The 22,181-nt window shown below is 43.3% G+C and overlaps 1 protein-coding gene and 1 long non-coding RNA gene across 4 annotated transcripts; both read left to right on the forward strand.

Moving 5' to 3' along the window:
• The first annotated feature begins 1,355 nt into the window (after positions 1-1,355).
• On the forward strand, positions 1,356-6,293 carry LOC149984451 (uncharacterized). Its single transcript, XR_016492656.1, has 2 exons — positions 1,356-3,152; positions 3,485-6,293. It is a non-coding gene; the product is annotated as an uncharacterized LOC149984451 (long non-coding RNA).
• Positions 6,294-6,482: 189 nt separating this feature from the next.
• Positions 6,483-13,866, forward strand: LOC110508641 (cytohesin-2). 3 transcript variants are annotated; one of them, XM_021589316.3, is made up of 12 exons: positions 6,483-6,690; positions 8,256-8,406; positions 8,857-8,923; positions 9,101-9,219; positions 9,310-9,390; positions 9,553-9,665; positions 9,742-9,890; positions 10,168-10,279; positions 11,343-11,419; positions 11,569-11,640; positions 11,727-11,881; positions 12,000-13,866. In XM_021589316.3, exons 1-12 carry the CDS (start codon positions 6,624-6,626, stop codon positions 12,082-12,084), a joined length of 1,248 nt encoding a protein of 415 aa, XP_021444991.1. In that variant the 5' UTR covers positions 6,483-6,623; the 3' UTR covers positions 12,085-13,866. The 3 variants fall into 3 exon arrangements, with proteins under 3 accessions (XP_021444991.1, XP_090080625.1, XP_090080620.1); XM_090224494.1 differs by lacking the exon at positions 6,483-6,690 and adding an exon at positions 7,840-7,952; XM_090224499.1 differs by lacking the exons at positions 10,168-10,279; positions 11,343-11,419; positions 11,569-11,640; positions 11,727-11,881; positions 12,000-13,866 and having other exon boundaries at positions 6,496-6,690; positions 9,553-9,854.
• The last annotated feature ends 8,315 nt before the right edge of the window (positions 13,867-22,181 follow it).

Below are 22,181 nucleotides of genomic sequence, written 5' to 3' on the forward strand. Positions count from 1 at the left end.
ACACGTGACAGGGAGGGAACCTTGCCTTCTCACAATACGATCATTTCTGGATCAGCAGGAGAAAGGATGCATTTTCCCTTCCTTGACACTCATCTATGGTGGGGGTCTTTATAAAGACCAATGTCTCATCCTTTTGTGTTGGACATTTGTCGGGCAAAAAACTATATTGGCATATGTTTTCCCTAGGTCCAAATTCTATTAGAATTTGGAGTTATTTGACACTCCAGAGTACATTACATAATCATGTAGCTGCCCATATGATTTGCAGGTCTGCCCTGGGAGAGGTCACAGCTGACCTTTTCTCAGTGATGATAAGGAAGTAAGTGCTGAACATTGTCCCTCACCTAATCATTAAAGGCAGTCAACTTTTTTTTTTTGTGTTTTACATATATTTCCACACTGAAGTTGGAATAATACTGTCAAAATGTGGATAATGCCCCCCTTTTAGTGAAAGAGCTGTTTGAAAATACTGCAACAAAAATTCAGCCTGTTTTGGTGGAATGGAGCTTTGGCCTTTCCATGGTGATGTCACCATGTGGTAAATTAGTTAATAGACAAATCAAAAGCTAACATTATTTGTCACATGCACCGAATACAACAATTGTAAACCTTACTGTGAAATGCTTACTTACAAGCCCTTAACCAACAGTCAAATCAAATTGATTTACATCAGCTGATATCTCAAACTGCTGTACAGAAACCCAGCCTAAAACCCCAAACAGCAAGCAATGCAGGTGTAGAAGCACGGTGGCTAGGAAAAACTCCCTAGAAAGGCCAAAACTCAGGAAGAAACCTAGAGAGGAACCAGGCTATGAGGGGTGGCCAGTCCTCTTCTGGCTGTGCCGGTTGGAGATTATAACAGAACATGGCCAAGATGTTAAAATGTTCATTATTGACCCGCATGGTCAAATAATAATAATCACAGTAGTTGTCGAGGGTGCAACAAGTCAGCACCTCAGGAGTAAATGTCAGTTGGCTTTTCATAGCCAATCATTAAGAGTATTTCTACCGCTCCTGCTGTCTAGAGAGTTGAAAACAGCAGGTCTGGGACAGGTAGCACATCCGGTGAACAGGTCAAGGTTCCATAGCCGCAGGCAGAACAGTTGAAACCGGAGCAGCAGCACGGCCAGCTGGATTGGGGACAGCAAGGAGTTATCATGCCAGGTAGTCCTGAGGCATGGTGCTACGGCTCAGGTCCTCCGAGAGAGAGAAAGAAAGAGAGAAATAGAGAGAGCATTCTTAAATTCACACAGGACAAGACAGGAGAAGTACTCCAGATATAACAAACTAACCCTAGCCCCCGACACAAACTACTGCAGAATAAATATTGAAGGCTGAGACAGGAGACACTGTGGCCCCAATTTGCCAAAGCACAGCCCCCACACCACTAGAGGGATATCTTCAACCACCAACTTACCATCCTGAGACAAGGCCAAGTATAGCCCACAAAGATCTCCGCCGGGGCGCCAACCCAGACAGGAAGATCACGTCAGTGACTCGACCCACTCAAGTGACGCACCCTTCCTAGAGACGGCATGAAAGAGCACCAGTAAGCCAGTGACTCAGCCCCTGTAATAGGGTTAGAGGCAGAGAATCCCAGTGGAGAGAGGGGAACCGGCCAGGCAGAGACAGCAAGGGCGGTTCGTTGCTCCAGAGCCTTTCCGTTCACCTTCACACTCCTGGGCCAGACTACACTCAATCACATGACCCACTGAAGAGATGAGTCTTTAGTAAAGACTTAAAGGTTGAGACCGAGTCTGCGTCTCTCACATGGGTAGGCATTCCATAAAATGGAGCTATATAGGAGAAAGCCCTGCCTCCAGCTGTTTGCTTAGAAATTCTAGGGACAATTAGGAGGCCTGCCCTTGCCTTAACAGGAAGCCAGTGTAGGGAGGCTAGCACTGGAGTAATAATCACATTTTTTGGTTGTAGTCGGGATTCTAGCAGCCGTATTTAACACTAACTGAAGTTTATTTAGTGCTTTATCCGGGTAGCCGGAAAGTAGAGCATTGCAGTAGTCTAACCTAGAAGTAACAAAAGCATGGATTACATTTTCTGCATCATTTTTGGACAGAAATTTTCAGATTTTTGCAATGTTTTTTTTTTTTTTTTTTTTTGAATTTTACCCCTTTTTCTCCCCAATTTCGTGGTATCCAATTGTTGTAGTAGCTACTATCTTGTCTCATCGCTACAACTCCCGTACGGGCTCGGGAGAGACGAAGGTTGAAAGTCATGCGTCCTCCGATACACAACCCAACCAAGCCGCACTGCTTCTTAACACAGCACGCATCCAACCCGGAATCCAGCCGCACCAATGCGCCGGAGGAAACACCGTGCACCTGGTTAGCGCACACTGCGCCCAGCCCGCCACAGGAGTCGCTGGTGCGCGATGAGACAAGGACACCCCTACCGACTAAGCCTTCCCTAACCCGGGCGACGCTAGGCCAATTGTGCGTCGCCCCATGGACCTCCCGGTCGCGGCCGGTTACGACAGAGCCTGGGTGCGAACCCAGGGACTCTGATGGCACAGCTGGCGCTGCAGTACAGCGCCCTTAACCACTGCGCCACCCGGGAGGCCCAGATTTTTGCAATGTTACGTAGACGGGAAAAAGCTGTCCTTGAAACAGTCTTGATATGTTCGTCAAAAGAGAGATCAGGGTCCAGAGTAACGCTGAGGTCTTTCAAAGTTTTATTTGAGACAACTGTACAACCATCAAGATTAATTCAACAGAAGCTCTCTTTGTTTCTTGGGACCTAGAACAAGCATCTCCGTTTTGTCCGAGTTTAAAAGTAGAAAGTTTGCAGCCATCCACTTCCTTATGTCTGAAATACAGGCTTCTAGCGAGGGCAATTTTGGGGCTTCACCATGTTTCATTGAAATGTACAGCTGTGTGTCATCCGCATAGCAGTGAAAGTTAACATTATGTTTTCGAATGACATCCCCAAGAGGTAAAATATATAGTGAAAACAATAGTGTCCCTAAAACGGAACCTTGAGGAACACTGAAATTTACAGTTGGTTTGTCAGAGGACAAACCATTCACAGAGACAAACTGATATCTTTCCGACAGATAAGATCTAAACCAGGCCAGAACTTGTCCGTGTAGACCAATTTGGGTTTCCAATCTCTCCAAAATAATGTGCTGATCGATGGTATCAAAAGCAGCACTAATGTCTAGGAGCACGAGGACAGATGCAGAGCCTCGGTCTGACACCATTAAAAGGTAATTTACCACCTTCACAAGTGCAGTCTCAGTGCTATGATGGGGTCTAAAACCAGACTGAAGCATTTCGTATACATTGTTTGTCTTCAGGAAGGCAGTGAGTTGCCGCGCAACAGCTTTTTCCAAAATTTTTGAGAGGAATGTAAGATTCGATATAGGCCGATTAGTTTTTTATATTTTCTGGGTCATGGTTTGGCTTTTTCAAGAGGCTTTATTACTGCCACTTTTAGTGAGTTTGGTACACATCCGGTGGATAGAGAGCCGTTTATTATGTTCAACATAGGAGGCCCAAGCACAGGAAGCAGCTCTTTCAGTAGTTTAGTTGGAATAGGGTCCAGTATGCAGCTTGAAGATTTAGAGGCCATGATTATTTTCATTATTGTGTCAAGAGATATAGTACTAAAACACTTGAGTGGCTCCCTTGATCCTAGGTCCTGGCAGAGTTGTGCAGACTCAGGACAACTGAGCTTTGGAGGAATACGCAGATTTAAAGAGGAGTCCGTAATTTGCTTTCTAATGATCATTAATTTTTCCTCAAAGAACTTTATGAATTGATTACTGCTGAAGTGAAAGCCATCCTCACTTGGGGAATGCTGCTTTTTAGTTAGCTTTGCGACAGTATCAAAGAGAAATTTCAGATTGTTCTTATTTTCCTCAATTAAGTTGGAAAAATATGGTAATCGAGCAGCAGTGAGGGCTCTTCGATACTGCACGGTACTGTCTTTCCAAGCTAGTCGGAAGACATCCAGTTTGGTGTGTCACCATTTCCGTTCCAATTTTCTGGAAGCTTGCTTCAGAGCTCGGGTATTTTCTATATACCAGGGAGCTAGTTTATGACAAATGTTTTTAGTTTTTTGGGGTGCAACTGCAAGGTTAAATTGAGTTCCTCAGTTTGGTGGTTAACTGATTTCATGACTAGAAGCTATTTTGAGATGTGAGGTATCATGATCTCTTTCAATAATGGCAGGAATGGAGGAGGTCTTTATCCTAGTGAGATTGCTAAGGCGAACACCGCCATGTTTAGTTTTGCCCAACCTAGGTCGAGGCACAGACATGGTCTCAATGGGGATAGCTGAGCTGACTACACTGACTGTGCTAGTGACAGACTCCACTAAGCTAGCTAGCTGGCTAACAGCCTGCTGCCTGGCCTGCACCCTATTTCATTGTGGAGCTAGAGGAGTTAGAGCCCTGTCTATGTTGGTAGATCAGATGAGAGTTCAAGAAAGAATTAAGAAAATATTTACCAAATAAACTACAAAATAAAAATAACACAAAATAACAACAAGGCTATATACAGGGTGTCCTGGTACCGAGTCTATGTGCGGGGGTACAGGTTAGTTGAGGTATTTTGTACATGTAGGGAGGGGTGAAGTGACTATGCATTGATAATAAACAGCGAGAAGCAACAGTGTACAAACCAATTGGAGGGGGTCAGAACTTTGAGGATCTGGAGACCCATGCCAAATCTTTTCCGTCTCGTAAGGGGGAAAAGGTGTTGTCGTGCCCTCTTCACAACTGTCTTGGTGTGTTTGGACCATGATAGTTTGTTGGTGATGTGGACACCAAGGAACTTGAAACTCTCGACCCGCTCCACTACAGCCCCGTCGATGTTAAATGGGGGCCTATTCGGCCCGCCTTTTCCTGTAGTCCACGATCAGCTCCTTTGTCTTGCTCACATTGAGGGAGAGGCTGTTGTCCTGGCACCACACTGCCAGGTCTCTGACTTCCTTATGGGCTGTCTCATCGTTGTCGGTGATCAGGCCTACTACTGTTGTGTCGTCAGCAAACTTAATGGTGTTGGAGTCGTGCTTGGCCACGCAGTTGTGGGTGAACAGGGAGTACAGGAGGGGACTAAGTACACACCCCTGAGGGGCCCCAGTGTTGAGGATCAATGTGGCAGAGGGAGATGTTTAGTCCCAGGGTCCTTAGCTTAGTGGGCACTATGGTGTTGAACACTGTAGTCAATGAACAGCATTCTCAAATAGGTGTTCCTTTTGTCCAGGTGGGAAAGGGCAGTGTGGAGTGCAATTGGGGCGGTATGCGAATTGGAGGTGGTCTTGGGTATCCGGGAGGATGCTGTTGATGTGAGCTATGACCAGCCTTTAAAAGCACTTCATGGCTACAAATGTGGGTGCTACGGGGTGGTAATCATTTAGGCAGGTTACCTTCGCTTCCTGGGCACAGGGACTTTGGTGGTCTGCTTGAAACATGTAGGTATTACAGACTCGGTCAGGGAGAGGTTGAAAATGTCAGTGAAGACACTTGCCAGTTGGTCTGCGCATGCTTTGAGTACACGTCCTAGTAATCCGTCTGGCCCCGTGGCTTTGTGAATGTTGACCTGTTTAAAGGTCTTGCTCACATCGGCTATCGAGAGCGTTATCATACAGTCGTCCAGAACAGCAGGTGCTCTCGTGCTTGCTTCAGTGTTGCTTGCCTCGAAGCAAGCATAAAGGGCATTTAGCTCGTCTGGTAGTCTTGCGTCACTGGGCAGCTCGCGTCTGGGTTTACCTTTGTAGTCTGTAATAGTTTTCAAGTCCTGCCACATCCGACGAGCGTCAGAGCCGATGTAGAAGGATTCAATCTTAACAAGAGAGTTAAACTATTTTGCCAATAACAGCAAGTTTTTTTTTTATCCTCCCCACTCAGTCCAAGCAAAATGTGTTTGTGAAATTACTCTTTGCTAAAAAAGTTATTTTAGTTTGTTTTCAATTAAAATGAACAAAAATAATCACAGTAAGGTACTTAATATACTAATCTCATATGTATATACTGTATTCTATTCTACTATATTTTAGTCAATGCCACTCCGACATTGCTCGATCAAATATGTATTTCTTAATTTCATTATTTTACTTTAAGATGTGTGTATTGTTGTGAATTGTTAGATACAACTGCACTGTTGGAGCTAGGGACACAAGCATTTCGCTACACCCGCAATAAAATCTGCTACAAATGTGTATGTGACCAATAAAATTGGATTTTACTTAAATTATTACCCAGGAATGATTTGATATTGAGATTTTTTAAAACGGCTGCATTGAACCTTTAATAAAAAAAAATAAAAAACATACAGTGACCCATTTTCCAGGCAGTTATTGGAAAATAAACCAAGTTATACTATATTGGCCAAAACAACCTCAGATGTTTGTGTCACATATGAAAGTGGCTTGTTATCAGTGTCTTTGGTTGTGTGGCTTCTTTCTGGGTTCAGAAGTTCCTTACAAAAATGGTCGAAAGGGAGGACGTGTTTATTTAAAACAAAAAGTTAGCGTCACTTCCTGTACCACCACCTCCTTTGTCTGTGCCCCAGGTTTCGGTACGCAAGGCTGGTTATTTATTTATTTCCTTTTTATTTGGAGGATATATTTTCATATATATCCATTACTTTTTAATTTATTGAATGACAGTCGACTCTGAAATATTTATGCCTAAAAGCAAAGCGCCAAAAATGGATGACCTGGACTACAGTAAGTATCACTACGCTAACGCTTCGCTTATAATAACACTTAGCTAGCCAGGTAGTTGTAACAGCAGGCATTTCACTACACAATTAGAGCACAGTTGTCACTAAACAATATTAATGTTGTATATATTATAATGTACTGCATGTTTCTCATATGAGAGTCCCATATAACCGCAGTCGACGTAAGCTAATAATACAGTACTGGCTAACGTTAACTCGCTAGTTAGCAAGCTAGCTAACTCTTTAGGCTTACTGGGTAACTAGTTGTAGCCAACTACTTATTGTAGTTTGACCACTCATCCAAATAGCTAGCTAACATTATTCATTACAGTATTGGTTACTATTTCACGTTAAACTTACCCACTGTCCGTCAAGAATCAAAACATTGAATAACTTAGCTAGCTCGTTATTCACCTCATTCTGAGGGGCGGGGTTGTTGACTTACAGATGTCATTTAGCATCCTAAACACATGAACCCCATTGTGGCACTATAGTGGCTGGTCACTCTACCGAGGTAGTACTGCGGTTTGCAGCGATACTGTCGCCTCTATTTTTTTAAACTCCAGTCTAGGCTGGGGACCCAGAGGGCTGCACATCGTTGTTCCAGCACTAACACACCTGACCTGATACAACTAATTAGATAGTGGCTTCATAATTAGTCTAAACAGGTGTGTTAGTGCTGTGTTAGAAAAAATAATCTATCCTCTGAGCGAAGAAGCTACAAAAATCAGTGCAGCACTGATAACACGCCTAATCCATTTAGTTACTTTAGTTGAAAACATCTGAGGATTGACAGTAGCTAGAGAGAAGTGTCATTTGGAATTAATACTTTTTTTGTGCAAATTGTCCTGCATAGTTCACATATGCCGAAAGGGAGGACGTGTAAACTAATTTTTTTATGTAGATCTTATCTCTGTCCCCAACTAGTATTTGTCATGTCTAACCACTCCCGCTGTCACATTAGAGATTGTCAGGATTCCATGGAATGTTTCAGAGTGAAAGCCCTGCAGCCAGTGTTTTGGCTTATTTGATTTTAAACTTTGTTTTTCCTCTTATCTACAGTACTTCTGTTCTGTGTTGATAGGCTACTTCTGTGCAATACTAGTTGGTTTTCTGAGCTCTGTGAACTGTTCTTTATCAATGAATAGGCTGTAAGGTTGAGTGCTCCAGTATATCAAGGCTGCAATGAGACGCACGTCATCAACCGCCTGATTTTCCACACATTTCCATTTGACTAGACAACCAAAATGGAGGAATTAGGTACAGGTCAGTGAGTGGAGAAACTAGCAAGAATAGAGAGGGGAAATTGAATAACTGTTTGGAAAATGGGATTGGATATGACTAGTTGTGTTTTGTAAAACACGGCTTTTACTCAAACTTCTTATTGTTTTCAGTAAGAAATGCACAGTAGCAAACAGACTTTGAATACTGTCCTATTTCAGGTCAATTTTAACTTAGTTCTCTCTGTCCCCACCATTTTCCCATTCTCTCCCATTTCCATGCTCCCTGTTTTTCTATCCCCATCCATCTTTTTATTCTCTCACCCCTCTTCTCCCTCCTTCCCTACAGTCCCGGTAGACCTGAGTCCAGAGGAGCGCTCTGAGCTGGAGGACATCCGTCGTAGGAAGGGAGCTCTGCTGCAGGAGATCCAGAGGCTCAGAGACGAGCTCAGAGAGGCCATCATAGAGGTGGAAGGACTGGAGACCAGCACAGAGGGCAGGTGAGAAAAACACAGATGGTCCCCTGAATATTTCAGTTCCATTATTCAGTGTGTAGCACAGTCCCTCTTCCCTGGTGTATCTGAAGTTGAATTATAATGGGATGATTAGAGAGAGCCCATGTGACAGCCGTGTTTCCCAAAATAACTTCCTATGCATTCAGGTTACCTCTGCATTTACTCAATATTGCATCTATGGCAACTTCACTTTTAAGTTTATGTAAAAAATTATAGCTTCCTATTGGCTTCTTCGACTATTCTCCTCTCCCCGGCAACTTCCCCAGGTCATAGCTGCAAATGTGTTTTCAGTCAATGTAGCATTTCTAAGAGCTATTTTAGTGTGACTTCCCCACTCTGTCCTCTACATTACCCCCTAACTGTATGTATAATTGTATAATTGATGGAGAGGTATTGTGTTGAATGAGATCTACTCCTTGTCTTTCCTCCCTGCAGTAAAACTCTACAGAAGAACAGGCATGTGGCCATGGGAAGGAAGAAGTTTAACATGGACCCCAAAAAGGTGAAAAGGGGACATGGAATGGATACATAAATCTGATCAGCTTTACTCTACAACCCCCTCCCACCACAACCCCTCTCTTTCACCACAACCCCTCTCCTGTCTGTCTTCTCATCAATCTCTTGAAGCGTTTACTCTCTTTTGATTGTAGTTTCTCTGTCTGTGTGTCTGTCTGTGTAGGGTATTGTGTTCCTGGTGGAGAATGAGTTGCTCAGACACACTCAAGAGGATGTTGCCCAGTTCCTGTACAAAGGAGAGGGACTCAACAAGACTGCGATAGGAGACTACCTGGGAGAGAGGTAACCATTCCCCCTCTCTACCTTGCTATTGTCTTTGTTATTGTTGGGCTGAACAGCATCAGAAGTCTACGTTCCTCTTCTCTCCTTTAGGGAGGACTTTAATCTCAAGGTTCTGCAGGCGTTTGTTGACCTTCACGAGTTCACTGATCTCAACCTGGTCCAGGCTCTCAGGTAAGCTGGGGTGTCCTCTATGATAAGCTCTGACATTTAATAAAAACACTACATCAATTTCAAATTGTAGAGGATAAAAACACTACATCGGCATCTTTGTTACCATGACAGCCAGAGCTCTCGCTGACCTTTTGACCTCTGACCTTTGTGTGAACCCTGCAGGCAGTTCCTGTGGAGTTTCCGTCTGCCTGGCGAGGCTCAGAAGATTGACAGGATGATGGAGGCCTTTGCCCAGAGATACTGTCACTGCAACCCTGGGGTCTTCCAGAGCACTGGTACACACACTTACCGTTGTTACAACACAGAGGTCTACTAGCCACTTCTCATCCTATGGTTCCGCTCTCTCCTCAGATACGTGCTATGTGCTGTCGTTTGCTATCATCATGCTGAACACCAGCCTCCACAACCCCAACGTGAGAGACAAGCCTGGATTGGACCGCTTCATCTCCATGAACAGAGGCATCAACGAGGGTGGAGACCTGCCAGAGGACCTGCTCAGAGTGAGTGAGGGAGGGGAACATAGGAGCTATGGGGAGGGGCTAGGGGAGTTTCTGTGGAAGTGAGGTGTCGTTGGCTCTTGACTGAGTGATTGTTCATCTTTTTTCATCAGTTTGGATGAATATATCAGTGTGTTATAGTGAATCTCCCTGCTGTTAGTCTCTCCTCAATGGAAAGGAAAGGGGGATACCAGTTGTACAACGGAATGCATTCAACTGAAATCTGTCTTTCGCATTTAACCCAACCCCTCTGAATGTCTCTTGTCTCTGTCTACCACAGAATCTTTATGACAGCATCAAGAACGAGCCCTTCAAGATCCCTGAGGATGATGGGAACGACCTGACACACACCTTCTTCAACCCCGACAGAGAGGGCTGGCTCCTCAAACTAGGTGAGCTGGCCGTGGCGATGCCGGGTGGCGGGAGGGGGTACTGCGGCTTCTCTCTGCTGATCACCTCAAGGTGGTTTCAAAACCAAATATGGATTATTTGGATGGCTTAAAAACATATTAACATTCTGTAATGTCTGTAACGGTCCTGATCAGCCCCAGGGTTTTTGGATAGTGAGCGTAAACTTGTGTGCTCTCTCTCCTAAGGCTTTGTGCTGTTATGTGCCTGCTTCCTTCTCTCTCAAGTTTACACTAAAGATAATGATACACCGCCAATGTTCTGAGGCAATATTGCCAGACTTGTTGTCCAGCAATGTTGCCTAAAACATCGTCCATGTATTATGATCTCAAGACTGCCATTGCATGATGGGTAAATAGACACAATTGTCCATACTGAGGGAGCTGCCCTTGGATTCTCATATAAGATCAGTTTGTGTTTTCTCCGCTATGTTAAGATTAGGATTGGGCCACAGTAAACTGATGCTAGATATGTGTCTATGAGCGACTTCTACATGGAGCTTCCCTCAGTACCTCACTCTCTTGCATCATGGCAGTCTGAACCGTCTCCTCTCGCATGGTGGGGTCTGTGATCTGTTTGTCACTAATATCTCTGCCGTCTTCTCCCTCCCTCCCCCAAAACCTCTGGTCCCTGTTGTCTCTGCTTCTCCCTGTGATTTCCACACTCTGCTGCTGCCGCTTGTTTCTCAGGAGGTATGTACTGGGAGAATGGGTCCATGAGAAACACTATCATTCTTATGGAACCAAAATGGCCAACAGGCATATAGAAGAAAAGTTATTGTCCACATATGCCTTTTGACAGACATCAGATGTCAGATATTACCATGTGAGATGAATTGACATACAAAGGCACAGTAACATTGGACATGTAAGGCTATACAAGCTGTCTGAATAACTGTAATATCCTGAAGGTGATGTGTAGTAATGGAGTATTTACTTCAGTATGTGGAGCAGTCAAGTGGAATGAGTTTCTCCAGTCCAGTTGGTATTCTGCTGACCTCCAGATACCACCCTGTCTCATGCCTCTATTGGTCTGTTCGTATTTCAGGAGGACGGGTGAAGACCTGGAAAAGAAGATGGTTCATTCTCACAGACAACTGCCTTTACTACTTTGAGTATACTACAGTAAGTCAACATTGAAGCTGCCAAAGTGCCACTGTAGAGCAATGTGATGGAAATGTAATCCATTACAGAGAGAGTAAAGAGCTATGTAACAGAACATTGTAACGTGGATCAGTGTTCTGTACTACAGTGTGTATAATGTGTGTGTTCAGGATAAGGAGCCCAGAGGTATCATTCCCCTAGAGAACCTGAGTATCCGGGAGGTTGAAGACCCCAGGAAACCTGTGAGTTTGTTATCAATACATTTAGAATGTCAACATAGGACATGATCACTGCACCATTTCTCCTGACTCCTGCTCTTCCCTCCCAGAACTGCTTTGAGCTGTACATCCCCAACAACCGTGGTCAGCTGATCAAGGCCTGTAAGACGGAGGCAGACGGCAGAGTGGTGGAGGGGAACCACAACGTGTACCGCATCTCTGCTCCCACACCTGAGGAGAAAGACGAATGGATCCACCACATCAAGTACGTAGGGAGGGAGGCAGGCAGGCATGAAGGGAGAGTAGGGTGTATGGATGGATATATTTAGAAATGCATCAGACTAACTTTCTTCTGTTTCTGTTTCTTCCATCCCTCTCTCCAGCTCTGCGGTCAGCGTGGACCCCTTCTATGAGATGCTGGCTGCCAGGAAGAAACGCATATCGTTAAAGAAGGAGGAACAACCGTAGAACATTCCCTTCTTCCTCTCTCCTCTTCATCTCTCATTCCAACTTGGGACACAAGCCTTTCTCTCCTCCCTAGATTAATTTAATTCCTCACTTTTTTTCCCCCTCTTTCTTTCTTTATGAGGAGGACTTGTTGCTATCCTGTTTAAGAGACTGGCCAGCACAAACCGGCAGTTCAGGAGTTCACCACTCATCCGCTACTGTCTGCTGCTGCTAGCGGCTGCTCTGTACGCTACCACACTACAAAGTGTCCACTACTACCCTATATACTACAGTTAGTTCACTCACTCAAAGCCTCCTTCTCGTCACTACATCTCTCCTTCCTTCTTTTCCGTGAAGTTGAAGTGAACTGTGAAATAAATATGTATTTTATTCAGGGTAGCAAGCAGGACCACTGAACCGTCCATCACAAACAGGCTGCAACTCATCAGTCTGAAGTGACTTCCTCTCCATCTGTAACTGATCTAACATTGGGGCAACGGTCCAGTTCTAACCGGTCACTGTGTGAAGGACAGAATGCCCGGCGGCTGAGGAAGCCACTTTAACCTGTTAAGATGCAGCCCTAGTGGTCTGCTGTGCTTTACTCTAACATCTTGGCTCCAGGTTAGCATGTCTATATCAGCATTATCAAAGTGCCACTTTAATACTGTAGCCTCTGTGAAGGAGATGACGCTGGTCCTTACTGCTTAGACCATAAAAATGTCATTCTCATGTTAAATTTGTTATGATCAACGATCTATGGGAAATGTTCCCAGAAGAACTGACCAATAAGGCAACAATTGAGCAGTGAACACTAAAAGACGACGACTCTTGTCAATGACCACTGGCGTTTCCTTCACAAGACTGTTAATAAACTCCCTCATACAGACACGTAAACTGTTAACCCACTGTAGCGTATTATAGAATTGGGTTTTTAAGAAGTTACAACGGCAGCTTATTACAATGTATACTTCATTTTTTTGTGAATACTTGTTAGAATATTGTTTACAACATACATAGATTTAATTTATTGTTTATTTTTGTTTGTTACATCTTTTGTTTTGTAAGAGCTACTGTAGAACTGCATGTGGAGATGAGGGTTAATCCTTCATACACACAGATGGACCAGACTCGTGTTAGTGTTGGGTGCATTTGAGAAAGAGTGTTAGTGTTCCCTGTTGACACAATAGAATCAACCTCCAATTGGAACATTTAGATTATTCAGGACAGGAGAGTGATGACATCACAGAACATTTAGGATAGAAATGTCTAATATAGAACAGGCATGGTTCTATGTGGTATGGAACAGGGAATCCTGTCAGTTCTATACATTCTATTTCTATCGGTACTGTTGATAATGTTGCACCGTCCTGAAGGAACCTCTATTACCCTCTAAGAGCCTGAATGAATGAGGCTCACTGAAGCACAAACGTGTCCCAGACGCCTGTAATGGCTTTCTTTCCACCATAACCATCATGGATATATGAAAGGGCTGGATAGGTGTCCTTCATAATACTGATGCCCATCCAATCCTGTCAGATCTGTGACTTAAAAGAAAAGCAAGCTATGGGTGGTTATTGGGACATCACCCTATGATAAGTCTGAAACGACCTGTCTAATATGAGAACTGAAATCTGAAATGATGGTTCTGAAGTTTAATCATCAGTCAAGCCAGGAAAAGGCATCAGATTCCTCTTAATGTGATTGAATTGAAAAGGACAACAAACATGGAGCACTAATATATCTTTCAATATTATGTAATTGCTGAAATATTAAAATGTATTAAATGAATAACAATGTTAAGGATACATGTCTAATGATACATTAAGCCCGAATTGACTCGTAGATATTTGCATTAGTTGTGTTTCATTGGATTAACATTTCATTAGACTGAATATGGAAAATGCAGAATTAGGATTGTCTGCTGCACTTTATCAATATTTAAGCATTATACAGGCTTTAAAGAGCTGTAACTTTTAGATTGGCAATACTAACTATCTGTAGTAGACTCCAGTGGTGGCCGGGCTGTCCTGCATCATCCTCACTGGTTGTGATGAAGGCTTTACAAATCCATATTTTGATCACTTCCAGCTCTGATAACAAAACTACAGAAGTTTTACTCTAAATGTTGTTTACATAGGAAAGTCTAGGTGCAAAAAAAATGATCTCTTAGTCTTCTCTAGTTATTCTCTGAGTGTTTGGTGTGACAGACACACAGCAGCGAGCCAACCTACAGGCAGGGCTGCTGTACACTACACGATACTGAAACACAGTAGACCTATCTGGGTATTCTTGAAGTGCAAAGTTGCCAAAATGGAGTTGGGACGTCACACTGAGACAGACTTTTGTGAGTAAGGACACTAATGAATACTTATGTCCCCCAGACCCCACCACCACTACTTCTGTCCCCCAGACCCCACCACCACTACTTCTGTCCCCCAGACCCCACCATCACTACTTCTGTCCCCCAGACCCCACCACCACTACTTCTGTCCCCCAGACCCCACCACCACTACTTCTGTCCCCCAGACCCCACCACCACTACTTCTGTCCCCCAGACCCCACCACCACTACTTCTGTCCCCCAGACCCCACCATCACTACTTCTGTCCCCCAGACCCCACCATCACTACTTCTGTCCCCCAGACCCCACCACCACTACTTCTGTCCCCCAGACCCCACCATCACTACTTCTGTCCCCCAGACCCCAACATCACTACTTCTGTCCCCCAGACCCCACCACCACTACTTCTGTCCCCCAGACCCCAACATCACTACTTCTGTCCCCCAGACCCCACCATCACTACTTCTGTCCCCCAGACCCCACCACCACTACTTCTGTCCCCCAGACCCCACCACCACTACTTCTGTCCCCCAGACCCCACCACCACTACTTCTGTCCCCCAGACCCCACCATCACTACTTCTGTCCCCCAGACCCCACCATCACTACTTCTGTCCCCCAGACCCCACCACCACTACTTCTGTCCCCCAGACCCCACCATCACTACTTCTGTCCCCCAGACCCCACCACCACTACTTCTGTCCCCCAGACCCCACCACCACTACTTCTGTCCCCCAGACCCCACCATCACTACTTCTGTCCCCCAGACCCCACCACCACTACTTCTGTCCCCCAGACCCCACCATCACTACTTCTGTCCCCCAGACCCCACCATCACTACTTCTGTCACCCAGACCCCACCACCACTACTTCTGTCACCCAGACCCCACCACCACTACTTCTGTCCCCCAGACCCCACCACCACTACTTCTGTCCCCCAGACCCCACCACCACTACTTCTGTCCCCCAGACCCCACCACCACTACTTCTGTCCCCCAGACCCCACCACCACTACTTCCTGGGATAGTGTTTGATTTATTATTTATTTTTGTTTTACAGCAATGTAAAGATGGATAGGTCATCTGTGCTATATGTAGCAAAAACAAAACCATGGTACACGGGTGCCAGTCAACTGTTGTGAAACAATAAAAAGTGAACTGAGACAATACTCCTGTGTGTTTGAGTGATTATTATTAGACTTTTAGGTCTAAGTTCACACCTGAGCTGTGAGTGCCTGCATGGATAACAAGGTCAAATGGGGTCAATCAAGCAAATCTCCACGTTATAGGACACAAGAGGTTGGTGGCACCTTAATTTGGGAGGATGGACTCGTGGTAATGGCTGGAGCGGAATGAGTAGACTAGTATCAAATATATCAAACACATAGTTTGATACCATTCCATTCGCTCCGTTCTAGCCATTATATGAGCCAACCTCCCCTCAGCAGCCCTCCACTGGTATAGGCCACCCAATCTCTAGCGCCGCCTGCCCTGATGTGGTGACCTGTGGGTACTGTAGTGTGGCCACATTGGGTTGCTGAGAGATTGATTGTGTGTGCTGGGTGTTAGTAGCAGGCTATCAGCAGTGAGGGAAGCAGACAGGTCAAACAAGACGTCAGGTGCAGTCTGAGGTTAGAATGGGATTCAAGAACATAAATTGATTAGTTAACAAACATTCAAACAGCCACATCAAGGTTTTTATTTACAAATAGTATCAAATCGTTTCTGATCCGTGTGCAGTATTCACAGACAACGTCTACTGATAGAAACACAGCCAGATCAAACACTTCCAAAGCCACAATGTTATTACAGCAAATGTTACATTAGCCTAATATAACATTTGGATAAAAAAGGAATTTGAGAAATGTTTTATAAATTTGGCCATGAAACAACAACACAATTTCAAATAAAAAGGTACATACATACCTTTTCAAACCATACAAATAAAGTAGTATAAATGAACACACACTTCTGTTCAATATCGCTAAATAACAAGAACTCAATTTCAATGGAACTTTCTTACCTGCTAAATACAAAGTGCATTGTGAATAAAATCGTAAATCTGTTCTTGGTTTAGGGGTGAAACTTGACTCTTACATTAAAAAGAGAGATAAAGAGAAATGTGGGGTAACTCCCTTACATTTTCACTCCCCTACGTGGCATAATTCATAATACATTAAATCAAGCTTTAAAATGAGTTGTATGTATACTAACAAAAATATGAACTCAACATGTAAAGTGTTTGAGTTTGAGTTTATTTTATTTTTACAGGGACAGGGGACATTAATCAACGTTTCAGTAAAAGTGCCGGTTTTAGCCAGCTGGCTAATTTTCAACCGCAGTCCCTGGGCAGGTTATTAAAAACAATTACAGTATAGACAATAGAGACATAGGACAAGCAAGACATAGCATACAGACTGAGCAACATAGGACAAGCAAGACATAGCATACAGACTGAGCAACATAGGACAAGCAAGACGTAGCATACAGACATAGCAACATAGAACAAAAAGCAGCAAGACAAAATTCATAAAAGCAACAAAGTGTTTCCACACCTCACAAGCTACAGACAACATGGAAAGCGGCAACACACAGCTAGGGACCATGTTCACAAATCTGATTGACCTTTAGCCATGCCTTCAACCATTTTGTGAAAGTGTGATATGTGGTGCAATTATGTGTGTCTGATGGCAGTGCATTCCAGACATGGGAAGCTCTCACAGAGAAAACAGATTTACTAAAGGTGCTTTTCCTTAAGGGAACTATACAGTCACCTCTCATGGCAGACCTTGTGGATTTGCTGCCATATGTTTGGGTTTTCTGTGTAACAAAAGTACTGAGTGGAGGGGGAGCCAGGCCATTTAGGATCTTGAATACAAGACATGCGTCGGTGTATTGCACAAGATTTTCCCAACTCAGGAGCTCATGCTTTCTGAGGATGTAACAGTGATGATGGCTATTGGGCTTCCTATCAAGCACTTTGAGAGCCTGTTTATAGACTGACTGAATAGGTCTTAATGTTGTACAGCAAGCTTGGGCCCAACTAGTCAAGCAGTATGTTAAGTGGAGGAGTATCATAGATTTGAAGTACAGGCAAACTTCCTCTGTAGTCAAACAATTTCATATAAATCGGAAATTAGCTAGGTTGAATTTGGTTATTTGAATGACCTTTTTCACATGCATTTTAAAAGAGAGTATGATGCAAAGGTACTTAAAATCAGATACCACCTGGAGCTTACCCCCTGACACATAGACATCTGGCTCAGTAACATCTGTTGCCCTCTTTGTTAGGCCCACAGTTTTTTCACATTGAGATGCAAACACGAGTCACTGAGCCACTTTGTAACCTGGACCATTACAGTAGTGAGTTCTTGTGCAGCTTGTTGTTTGCTCTTTACATGCACATATATTACTGTATCATCTGCATAAATTTTAACTTCAGACCCAGTACAGACAGAAGGCAGATCATTAATGTACAGGCTGAACAGGAGGGGCCCCAGTATTGACCCTTGGGGCACGCCCACATCATAGCTAAAAGTGGGCGACAGCTCATTGCTCACTCTGACACACTGAGTTCTGCCTTCAAGGTATGATTTCATCCATCTCAAGGCATCAGGGGAAAAGTTGAACTTGGACAATTTTGTGATGAGAATCTCATAGTTAACAGTATCAAAAGCCTTCCTTAGGTCCAGAAACACAGCCCCAACAACGCCCCCTTTGTCCATCTTGGACTTCACATTTTCCAGAAGAAAGCAGTTGGCTGTTTCTGTGGAGTGTTTCGCTCTGAAGCCAAACTGCATGGAGTGTAATATGAAGGTGCTGTTGTTGAGGTGGGCAATCAGTTGTTGACACCACAGGTAGTATACTAATGGGCCTATAGTTACTCACGTCAGCAGGGTCGCCTGATTTAAAGATGGACGTTATTATGGCTGACTTACATACCCTTGGAAACACCCCGAGACCAATAGATGTGTTGGTGACCTTAGTAATGGGGCCAATGAGTGACTCTTTGTAGTTTTTAAGAAAGGTAGAGTCCAGCCCAAACACATCTTTGGTTTTAGAGTTCTTTAGTGAGCTAATCACCTTGTTCACCTTTGACTCAGAAACCTCCCTTATGATGAAGACAGGTTGAGCATCATTTACTAGCACTGAGCCCAAGAAACCAGTGGAGGAGTTCTGTGTCAGTACCCTGACAGAGTCAATAAAGTACGAATTGAAGGCTATTGCTATTTTGACTGCATCCTGTGTTAGATTGTTATTCACCATGATTTCTAGTCTTTTTGCAGTGTTACTATGGTCTTTCCCTGTTAACTTTTTTAGATTCTCCCAGATCAGTTTAGAATTGCCCTTTGCTTCACAAATTATGTTAATAAAAAAGTTTGCCTTGGCCTGTCTGATTTCTTTCATCACCTTATTTCTCAACATGGTAAACCTACGTCTGTCATGCTCTAATTTGGATCTTAGGGCTATTTTTAGAGCATAATCTCGTTCTTTCATCATTTTCCAGATTTCTCCATTTAGCCAAGGAAGAGTGCTCTTTTGGCCAGGTTTGGATTTGATTTTCTTTAGGAAACAATTTATTGTAGTCTGGATTGTGGATAGAAAAACTTGACTATCAGCTTCCACGTCTGTATAGGACAAGCGATCATTCCAGTTAATTCCCTTAATTGCGTTTTCAAAATAGCTTAAAACACTCTTAGGTATTCTTAGTTGATCCGGCTTTCTAACAGTAGAGAGGTTAAACCTGCTCTTAGACAGCTTTCTGGCTATAAGTGTCAGATTATGATCAGATAGCCCAGTAACCATATTGAATGATTTAGTCACTCTCTGGTTTATTACTGAACACCAAATCAATCTGTGTTTTAGAGCAACAAGTCACCCTGGTTGGCCCTTTAACTAGCTGTGTAAGGAAGGTCAAGGTATTGGTGATCCGTTTGAGGGTTTTCCTACTAAACTTGTCTTCATAATTAATGTTAAAATCTTACATTAAGATTACCTCTTTCCCAAAGTCACATTCCCTAAGCATGGTCCCATGTTTCATGAGCTGAAATAAAAGATCCCAGAAATGTTCGATACCCACAAAAAAAGCTTATTTCTCTCAAATTTTGTACACACATTTTTTTACATCCCTGTTAGTGAGCTTTTCTCCTTTGCCAAGATAATCTATCCACCTGACAGGTGTGGCATATCAAGAAGCTGATTAAACAGCATGATCCTTACACAGGTGCAGCTTGTGCTGGGGACAAAAGAAGGCCACTCTAAAATGTACAGTTTTGTCACAACACAATGCCACAGATGTCTCAAGTTTTGAGGGAGCATGCAATTGGCATGCTGACTGCATGAATGTCCAACAGAGCTGTTGCCAGAGAATTGAATGTTAGTTTCTCTACCATAAGCCGCTGAGGCCTGAGGAGTATTTCTGTCCGTAATAAAGCCCTTTTGTGGGAAAAAAAACGAATTCTGATTGTCTGTGCTTGGCTCCCCAGTGGGTGGACCTGACTCCCAAGTGGGTGGGCCTATGCCCTCCTAGGCTCACCCATGGCTGCGCCCCTGCTCAGTCATGTGAAATCCATAGATTAGGGCGTAATTAATTTCTTTCAATTGACTGATTTCCTTATATACACTGTAACTCAGTAAAATCTTTGAAATTGTTGCATGTTGCATTTATATTTTTGTTCAGTATACATATAAAGGCTCATAAAGCACATTTCTTTGCTGGGAATTCATGTTTCAGGTAAATCATTGAAACATTTTTCTGAAATCAAAACAATGACACAAAGCTAGAATCCTGAATTGAAACCATAACGAAGAGGACACCCCACCTCTGGTTGGGTATAAAGCTGAGATATGGGCCTGGAGAAATGTAACCACTCTTAAATTCATAGACAGAGCTGTGGATGCAAAGACTGACCACCCATGATATCAACATGATCAGTTTTAACCATGTTTGGAGGCTATACAGTGTTTGTTTACATTTACATTGTTTACAAATATTGGAGTAAAACAAGCTTATATTTTGGGTTCTGATATGGTATGACATTTGAACTAAGCTCATGATTCATTTCTAAGTTATACAGTGCCTTGCGAAAGTATTTGGCCCCCTTGAACTTTGCGACCTTTTGCCACATTTCAGGCTTCAAACATAAAGATATAAAACTGTATTTTTTTGTGAAGAATCAACAACAAGTGGGACACAATCATGAAGTGGAACGACATTTATTGAATATTTCAAACTTTTTTAACAAATCAAAAACTGAAAAATTGGGCGTGCAAAATTATTCAGCCCCCTTAAGTTAATACTTTGTAGCGCCACCTTTTGCTGCGATTACAGCTGTAAGTCGCTTGGGGTATGTCTCTATCAGTTTTGCACATTGAGAGACTGAAATGTTTTCCCATTCCTCCTTGCAAAACAGCTCGAGCTCAGTTAGGTTGGATGGAGAGCATTTGTGAACAGCAGTTTTCAGTTCTTTCCACAGATTCTCGATTGGATTCAGGTCTGGACTTTGACTTGGCCATTCTAACACCTGGATATGTTTATTTTTGAACCATTCCATTGTAGATTTTGCTTTATGTTTTGCATCATTGTCTTGTTGGAAGACAAATCTCCGTCCCAGTCTCAGGTCTTTTGCAGACTCCATCAGGTTTTCTTCCAGAATGGTCCTGTATTTGGCTCCATCCATCTTCCCATCAATTTTAACCATCTTCCCTGTCCCTGCTGAAGAAAAGCAGGCCCAAACCATGATGCTGCCACCACCATGTTTGACAGTGGGGATGGTGTGTTCAAGGTGATGAGCTGTGTTGCTTTTACGCCAAACATAACATTTTGCATTGTTGCCAAAAAGTTCAATTTTGGTTTCATCTGACCAGAGCACCTTCTTCCACATGTTTGGTGTGTCTCCCAGGTGGCTTGTGGCAAACTTTAAACAACACTTTTTATGGATATCTTTAAGAAATGGCTTTCTTCTTGCCACTCTTCCATAAAGGCCAGATTTGTGCAATATACGACTGATTGTTGTCCTATGGACAGAGTCTCCCACCTCAGCTGTAGATCTCTGCAGTTCATCCAGAGTGATCATGGGCCTCTTGGCTGCATCTCTGATCAGTCTTCTCCTTGTATGAGCTGAAAGTTTAGAGGGACGGCCAGGTCTTGGTAGATTTGCAGTGGTCTAATACTCCTTCCATTTCAATATTATCGCTTGCACAGTGCTCCTTGGGATGTTTAAAGCTTGGGAAATATTTTTGTATCCAAATCCGGCTTTAAACTTCTTCACAACAGTATCTCGGACCTGCCTGGTGTGTTCCTTGTTCTTCATGATGCTCTCTGCGCTTTTAACGGACCTCTGAGACTATCACAGTGCAGGTGCATTTATACGGAGACTTGATTACACACAGGTGGATTGTATTTATCATCATTAGTCATTTAGGTCAACATTGGATCATTCAGAGATCCTCACTGAACTTCTGGAGAGAGTTTGCTGCAGTGAAAGTAAAGGGGCTGAATAATTTTGCACGCCCAATTTTTCAGTTTTTGATTTGTTAAAAAAGTTTGAAATATCCAAAAAATGTCGTTCCACTTCATGATTGTGTCCCACTTGTTGTTGATTCTTCACAAAAAAATACAGTTTTATATCTTTATGTTTGAAGCCTGAAATGTGGCAAAAGGTCGCAAAGTTCAAGGGGGCTGAATACTTTCGCAAGGCACTGTATTCTTCAAGAATCATTTTGTATATATCATTAATTTATAAGTCCAAAAATGAATGTAACAACTAAGGACTCCGGC

The sequence above is a fragment of the Oncorhynchus mykiss genome, chromosome 3 (genome assembly GCF_057628025.1).
Source record: "Oncorhynchus mykiss isolate SJ-2025 chromosome 3, ASM5762802v1, whole genome shotgun sequence".
NCBI classification, from domain to species: domain Eukaryota; kingdom Metazoa; phylum Chordata; class Actinopteri; order Salmoniformes; family Salmonidae; genus Oncorhynchus; species Oncorhynchus mykiss.